This window comes from Hydra viridissima, unplaced genomic scaffold, assembly GCF_058129835.1.
Source record: "Hydra viridissima isolate aposymbiotic clone 2 unplaced genomic scaffold, HvirCarnegie_v1 scaffold_2, whole genome shotgun sequence".
NCBI lineage: Eukaryota > Metazoa > Cnidaria > Hydrozoa > Anthoathecata > Hydridae > Hydra > Hydra viridissima.
The window spans coordinates 12,341,795-12,349,673 of NW_028324301.1; the positions used below are offsets into that span (position 1 = coordinate 12,341,795).

Sequence of the window (7,879 nt, forward strand, 5' to 3'; positions counted from 1 at the left end):
ATCATTTTCAGCAAAAGTTACACCTTTTATGACCAAAAGGTTAACAAAAATCTATTAAGGTTAGGTCTGAAGAATATGGCAGGAGGATCAAAATTTCCCAGTTTCTGTTAGTTTCTCATGAGTTAATCTTGCAATACAACAGTGAGCATTGTTGTGTAGAGTTTGAACATGTGCTTGATGGTTGTGTAAAATAGCCATTTTTCACCACCTGTCATGATAGTATTCAGCCACACGATTATTTGTCTATAAAAAAACAGTGGAATTGCTGTCTAAATGCATCATTTTTTATTCCAATCAGACAAAGAATGTGGAACATCCATTGATTGTGCTTGCTTATGTCTATTGCAATTATTTTTATGTCTATCACAGTTCTGTATATCTAGACTTGATGGAAGTCACTTGATGTTCTATCTGGATTGGCCTCAATTATCTGCCACAAACAGTTTTTTACAATTTTTTTTTGGAGGGCAATATATTGTTTTGGTCTTTGTTGTACAAAAAATATTTTGGCCACATGAGTTAGAAAAAAAATAATTTCATTTGGATACCTCTTGAAGATTACTTACATAACTCTGTTAAAATGTTAAAACTGTAACCCTAAAAAGAATTTAACTCTTCTGTATGCATTACATAGTTCATATGTGATCACCTAATTTTTTTTTCCCTTTTGCTTTGTAACTTGAAATATGTTATTGAAGGCCATTTATGACAGGTAGATTGTTAACACTTCTTGTTAGTTTTAACTACTTTGTTATGGTTCTTTGTTTGTTTTTTGTTTTTTTTATTTAACAGAGATTTCACAGGTATTAAATGCTATGAGTTTTCTTGTAATATTAACTCATTTTTTTACAACAAATGTAATAACAACCTTGTGTGACCAACAAAAGAAAGAACAGGACCATTATGAAGATCTCAAAAGGCAATTTAAAAATGCCAGAAACTAAAAAAATACAAACTCTACTTAAAATTAATCACTACTCTTTCCTGCCTTACAGTAAACCTGAGAATGTTTTAGGTTATATTCATGCTGAATCCAACCATCCACTTAACATTTTAAAGCTGATTCTGCACTCCATCGAGCTACAATTGGCGGCCAATTCATCTAGCAAACCCATCTTTAAAAATTTCTTACTATATGTACGAGGAAGTCTTAAAAAAATCAGGTTACAACCAAAAGCTTAAATACATTCCCAACTTATAACCTGTTAATAACAAAATCTGTTAGCGAAAAATTATCTGGCTCAATCCTCCTTACAGCAAAAATGTTTGCACAAATATAGGAAAGCGGTTTTTAAATCTGGTTGAAAAAAATTTTCCGGTAAACCACAAACTCCATAAAATATTCAATAGAAATTCCATTAAAGTGAGTTACGGCTGCATGCCAAGAATAAAAGATATTATAAATTTACACAACCAAAACATTCTGCAAAAATATCTGCAAAAAAATCCCAATATTAGAGAAAAAACTTGTTATTGCATGGATAAAATAAAGTGTCCTTTACATCAGAATTGCCTTACAAGAGACATAGTCTACCAAACTATCATCTCCTCCAGCAACCCAGAAATGAAAGAAAAAAACATATTACAGCATCAGCAAAACACCATTCAAAATAAGGCATGCAAACCAGCTAAAATCCTTTAATATTGAAAAGAAAATTTCACACCTATTGTTGAGTGGAAAATTATCAAACACTGCAAACCGTACAACCCGGCCACAAAAAGTTGCAAGCTATGCCTGCATGAGAAGTACATGATTATAATGTTTCAAGAAGGGATCTTATTGAATAAAAAGAACGAAATGGTTTCCAAATGCAGACATAGAAACAAATTTCTTTTTTTGAAATTTGACACTGGCGACTAAACTCTTTCTTACTTTCTTCTTTTTTCACACCCACTTATCAATAAAAGACATTTTTGTAAACTCTAAAATACGACCTTTACAGTTTACAACAAGCTACTTTAAAATTGGCAAAATGTTTACGCCTGTTGTAGATTTTTATCTGTATCACGCATATCAGGTTATTCTTCCTAAGGATAAATTACACTGATTAGTAATTTATTTCAAATGACAAAGCAAAGTTTGTTTTTGTTTGCATATCACTAAAAATTTAATGATTTTATGTTTTATACTATCTACTCTAGTGTTAAAGAGTTGCAAATTGATGATGTAAAGTTTATTAATTGTCAAGAAATAAGATAAACAAGCTTCACACTGGATTACATGATAAAGAAATCAGAAAGCTACGCAAAGAGAAACAAATTAAATAAAGAAAAGCCAAGGCTGTACCAGAAAAAAAGGCAAATTTGGCCTTTAACATGTATATTTATTTTATCTACTTGTTAATTGTTATTTTTTTGTCATTTTGTTTACTATATAAGCCTCCACTCTTAAAGATGGTGTGTCTACTTGTGTCACAGATGCAACTGCAACAGAGGTTTTCATTGATTGAGAATTGCTTACAAAAAAAGATTAGTTGTTAATCGTAGTCAGGTTTTCAGAGCACAAGGTGGATCATTTCTGAACTTTGCAAATTTTTTTTGGCAATCCAGCAATGAATGGAAAAATTAAATCTTTTAAAGGAAGAATTTAACTATCGTGTATAATATGGATATGAATTTCTCAGAAACTGTAAAAGAAAACAATTTTTAGATAATTGCAAACAAAGAGTTACCACTGAGGCATCTTTTAATTGGATGGGAAAACTATGTAAAACAGCACGTGGTCAGGTGTTATTGGTTCCATACTTGATCTGGATTTAAACCAATAAAAGAAATAAAAATGGGTAGATAAAAACTTATGAAAAATTTATTTACTTATGATATCAACCTTGATTTATTTAATAATCCATTCTTTGAACCAATATTTTTATAAATCACTATTTTCACTGGTTGATACAACAATTCATTGTGTATCTACAGATCACTCTTATGGTTTTAAGATTGTGCAATTAGAATTGGAGTTTTGCCTCCTAGTTTTCATCTTATACAAATTGGTTGTGTTTCACATTTTAAATGGTTGACTATTACTAACAATTTGTTGATTATAGATTTCTTAACATCCACGGCAATTATTTTGAAAATCTTAAGTTCATCACTAAGTTTATTGTGGCTGATAATATCCCTTATTGGTTTTAGATTAAAATTAAACCTTCTTGGGTTCAAGGTAAATTACCCTATCAGCTGCAGCAATTCAGAATTCAAAAAGGTTTTTTGATAAGGTGTTCTCATCCACTCAAAGATCATTTTAGTTTTGTTTCAGTATACCACAAATGCTGCTGTGTTTCAGCTATGAAAACGATAGAAAGTTAGCTATCAACAAAATTTTAGATATTTAAAGTGGGAGAAAGAAGATCTACAGACAAGGATCATCTCCAGGACATAAAATGATTCATCTCCAGTACATAAAATGATACCTATTCTGAAATGAGATTTACACATTTGACACGCGATGGGCAATCTGTAGAGTTTATGTGGAAGTTTCAACCAAGCATATACTCAGGAAAAGAGGAGACAGTTTAATACCCAAGAGGCTTACAGGAATCTAAGGGCTTGATAATTATGATGTGAAAATTTTCGATCAAATTTTTTTTAAGACTTCTGAAGACTTTTTAAACCATCAATGGTTATAAAGTCTAGCAATTAAAGTAGTAATCGTTTGCATTACTACTTTAGACTAACTAATTGCGATTTTTTTTATTCAAAAAACAGACTAGATTATCCATAATTGTCTGTTAATCATCAATAATAGTTAATGTACTTGATAATTGCATTTGATAATTTTGATCGATTTTAATTGGTTTACATCGGTTTTAGGAAAAAAAGTCTCTTTTTTAGATCGATTTTATAATCAATATTAATCGAACCTTCGAAATTTTCCCTTTAGATTATATCGGTTTCGGTATAGGTTTCCGATTGCACTAAGAGTTCTGATCGTTATCGAGTTTGAAAAACTTTGATTGTCGATTGTCTGCTGCTTAGTTAAGTATTGTAAAAGATAGAAATGGTTTTAATCTTGTCAGAATAAAATGAAGTTTGATATTATGTTTTGCAAGAAATATGGATAATTTTTGAAACAATCAGGTTCTATAATTAGCGCTGTATTTTATGATTACAAATATCCAAAGATTTAGTTTATGATTATTCTTAGTCACTTGTTAAATTATGATTTGTAATAATGCCCGAAAATAAAATCAGCTTTCGGAACTTTGATAATTAGTGGAAAATTAAGAATCGTTATTACTTTAATTCTCATATATTTTTATCTAAAAACTTATGATATTCATTCAGAGTTTAAAAACCTTTTTGTGATAACTGCAAGCCTAATACTTTGATATTAAAAAAGGTTTCATTTATGTGTCGAGACTTTAAACCTAATTAATCTGTTGTACTGCTAATTGTTATTTGTAAATTTATCGACTATATTTTTGTATTTTTTTAAGACTTTTCAGTTTATACCTCTACCTTCATCATCGCATTCATGGTAGCTCCAGGCCTGTTAAAATCCTTTGTGTTTCACTGTCAACAGAAATGCTTCTTGGCTGGGTGACTTCAGGATTTGAATTATATGCAGCCTTCAATCCGTTGACAACTAAATCCACAGCTATTAATGCTATCAATCGTCTTCTAAGATGGATTAAGGTTTAATTTTACATTTTCATTTGATAAGATTTTTAAGAAAAGAACATTAATATTAATTAGTTTAACAAAATTTATAGTGTGTTCAGAACGTTTATACAAGGGCAAAATTTTTATAATATCGGTTTAGTTTTTTGATGATAAAATAGTCAAGATTTAAAAAAAAAAAAAAAATTTAAGTACCCTTTATTAAGCTTAAATTAACAAGTTAAAGAAATTTGCAATAGAGTTTTACAAATTTATATAAAAAATACAAAAGTATGATATAAGTACAAAATTGGTTTTACAAAAACTGACAATTAGATTTAAAGGAATTTTTCAAATTAACTAAAAAAATAATAATATAATATTTAAAATAGCATTCTTTTGCTTTTATGCATAATTGGATGTGACAACAAAGTTTAATGTAAATTGTGTCCAAGGGGTGAAGGTGACAGTTTAACTTTGTTATCGTTGCGTGGTTCACTGCCACTCTGTTAGTTATTGTGTTAGTAATGTTGTAATAATAGTGCTTCATACATCAGTATATTATTTTTGGTAAAAGTCACCATACAACTTAGGAAGATTATCCACAGACTTGCAATATGACTCATATAATCATAAGCTTTACCTCCAGCTAGTTGATTAATTGCTACAACCATGTATAAAGATTCAGTTAAGTGCACAACATTTACATGACCCGGTTCTTGGGTTGTAGCATCAATCAAGGGTAATTTTTTGTTGAGAATGATGTTTCAACAGTCTGGAGTTCTGAAATAGCACCTAGCTCACGTATCATCTACTCCATGGTTGTGCGATGTGGAATGTCATATATCTATGTGTTCTCCAACTTTATGAAAAGGTTGTGGTATACAGTGAGCAGGAACCTGACATGCCAGCATGTCATAGATTAGTCCTAATATTGGATGAGATTTTCTTATGACTTTTAAGTGTTTATCTTTTTGCTGCATTTGTTCTATCTTCTCCTGTAACATAAGTGTGTCATTCTCTAGGGCATAAACCTCCACACTCTTTTCAGCAAGTTTTTGGCATAAGATGGTTTCTTCATAAGACAGCTTTGTTTGGGCAAATTCTAGCTGTTTTCTTTTAACGTAAATTTGCAATTTGAAGCTTATTTTTACTTTTATGCTTACTTTGAATTTATTCCGCAAACTTCTTATTGTCTTGTTTTTTTATGTTTAAATCTTGGCTTCGCCTTAACTTCATTCTTTAACACCTTTACTTCCTCTTTATGCTTTCCTAATTAGGTAGCAATTTCACTCGCCAAAATGCTTAACCTCCGTTTTAGGACTTTTTTTCTAGGAGTCCCACTGATCAACTCTTAGTCTGGATAACGACGGTCTTGAATCAGATAAAGATAAAACACTAAATGTGTTTAAGGGAATCTCAGGTTGACTGCAATGACTATGTTGCTGGCAATGCTGTTACAAGAAAGGCTAGTTGCAAAAGTCAACAAAACATTTAGAATCTCTTAAAAAATTGAAGCCAAGTTTTTTGATTCCTTTACAATAAATTTAATATGACTTTTACAAATCTTAAAACCATAAAGCTTATTGACTTGTTTGATAGTTATTTTATGTAATTCATCATTGCTTACGAGTATAAATAGCAAATGTCCATTTCTACAGTCTGTCTATTTGTAAAGGCAATGAAGTTTGATGCTAGATATTTTTTTGCTGCACCACAAAGTAAACACATGATCTTTTGGGCCCAATCATACCTTAAAATGTTAAATTTTTATTAATATTTTTAACATTTTTAAAGTGAAAAAAAAAAATTTTAAGTGAATGTTTAAATTTTTTTTTTTTTTTTTTTTTTTTTTTCAAAAACAGAAATCACTTACTTGTTTCTGTTTTAAACAAAAACACATGATTTGCTTGATAAGATGACAAGTGTGCACATGATTATTTGATAATAATTCTATATCTGAACAACAACGAAGTTTTTCAGAACAGTAAATTCAATAATAGAAAAAAAATGCGAAAAAAAATGAAGTTTATTTTTTTTTTTTTAAAAATGTTGATATTAAGTTCTAAAAAATAACACAACAAAATACATTCTTACAACACATACGCCAAGTACGCTATGATAAAATGGTCGAAGATTTTGATTACAAAATCGGTGCTGAAAATAGGCGGATACGCACGTACCTATTAATTTGTCTATTAGCAACCTGAGATGCTTTCAATGCATTTTTTTGCTTTGTTTTGTTATGTTATTTTCTATTTTGTTTCCTTTGTATAAAAGTAGTTGAGTAAATATTGCAGTGGCTATCAAAAATAATTTACAAAACAAAACTTAAGGATACTTTAGACCAATTTTAAAATCTGAAAATCTTTTATCAATATTAAAAAAATATATATGTATATAAAATATAAACATTTTTTGTTTAAATATTTTTATGCAGAAATAATCACACTTACAAATAAGTAAATGTTAAAAATGTTGACAAAAAAAGTAATTTTATTTTAGAAAGAGGAAGAGTTACTGTTTATTGTAAACTCCTACACGTTTTGAAGAAGGAATTGTGGTTCGCAACTTCCGACTAGAATGAAAAATGATGTAAACATTTAATAGTTTTTTATCTAATATGACTGATGTAGTTTAAATTAGTTGAAAATTTATTGCATCTAATAACATATTTCAGTAGTTTAAGGGTCTTTTCTGCGTCTGCATTATTGTCGTACCTCATCCTCCTTGTCCTGTCTGTCCCACGAAATATTAAAAAAATAATTAATCGTGCACTGTTATTGTGAAAAAATTAATGTTGTAAAGATTTATGTTGAAACTCTGTGGATGTATCCTGTTATATTTAAAAGTATACCTTGGAGATTAAATTCTGTAGAATGTACATTCACGCAGGGGACAATTTTGTAGTTTAAGAGAGATAGGGTAAAAAATTATTAAGTCTTAATTTTAACAAATCTAGTTTGGAGACGTTTGCATTAGTGATAATTTAATTAAATTTTGGTTATTACGCAAAATATTCCTGTTAACGTGAAACTAGAAATTTTTCAATAGGGGAGAGTGGGGTTGGTTGTCACACTCTTTACATTTTAGACTGCTCAGCTTTTATCTTTCATCAAATCAATGCCAAACTTTGCACAAAAGTAGTTTAACTATTTCCGGTAACTATTAGAATATTTTTATGACATTGAGTGAGATATTTTTTGCTAAAAAATCATTTATCAAAGACCTCTTCCGTGTGACAACCAACCCCACCCACGGGGTTGGTTGTCACATA

The 7,879-nt window shown here is 29.7% G+C and overlaps 1 protein-coding gene and 1 long non-coding RNA gene across 6 annotated transcripts in view; one reads left to right on the plus strand and one right to left on the minus strand.

The window, feature by feature from the left end:
• LOC145197487 (protein SAND-like) overlaps positions 1-7,284 on the plus strand; it is a 54,610-nt gene extending 47,326 nt beyond the window's left edge. For all 5 annotated transcript variants that reach the window (XR_016450182.1, XM_090080198.1, XM_090080201.1 and 2 more), the window contains 2 exons: positions 4,440-4,638; positions 7,108-7,284. Coding sequence is in view for 4 of the 5 variants with exons in the window: in XM_090080198.1 (XP_089936324.1) it covers positions 4,440-4,638; positions 7,108-7,152 (244 nt within the window). In the remaining variant the exon portion in view is untranslated. The remainder of the gene's footprint in view (positions 1-4,439; positions 4,639-7,107) is intronic.
• On the minus strand, positions 4,999-6,821 carry LOC149891972 (uncharacterized). Its single transcript, XR_016450188.1, has 3 exons — positions 6,700-6,821; positions 6,479-6,561; positions 4,999-6,355 (listed from the first exon to the last, which is right to left on the minus strand). It is a non-coding gene; the product is annotated as an uncharacterized LOC149891972 (long non-coding RNA).
• Positions 7,285-7,879: the final 595 nt, after the last annotated feature.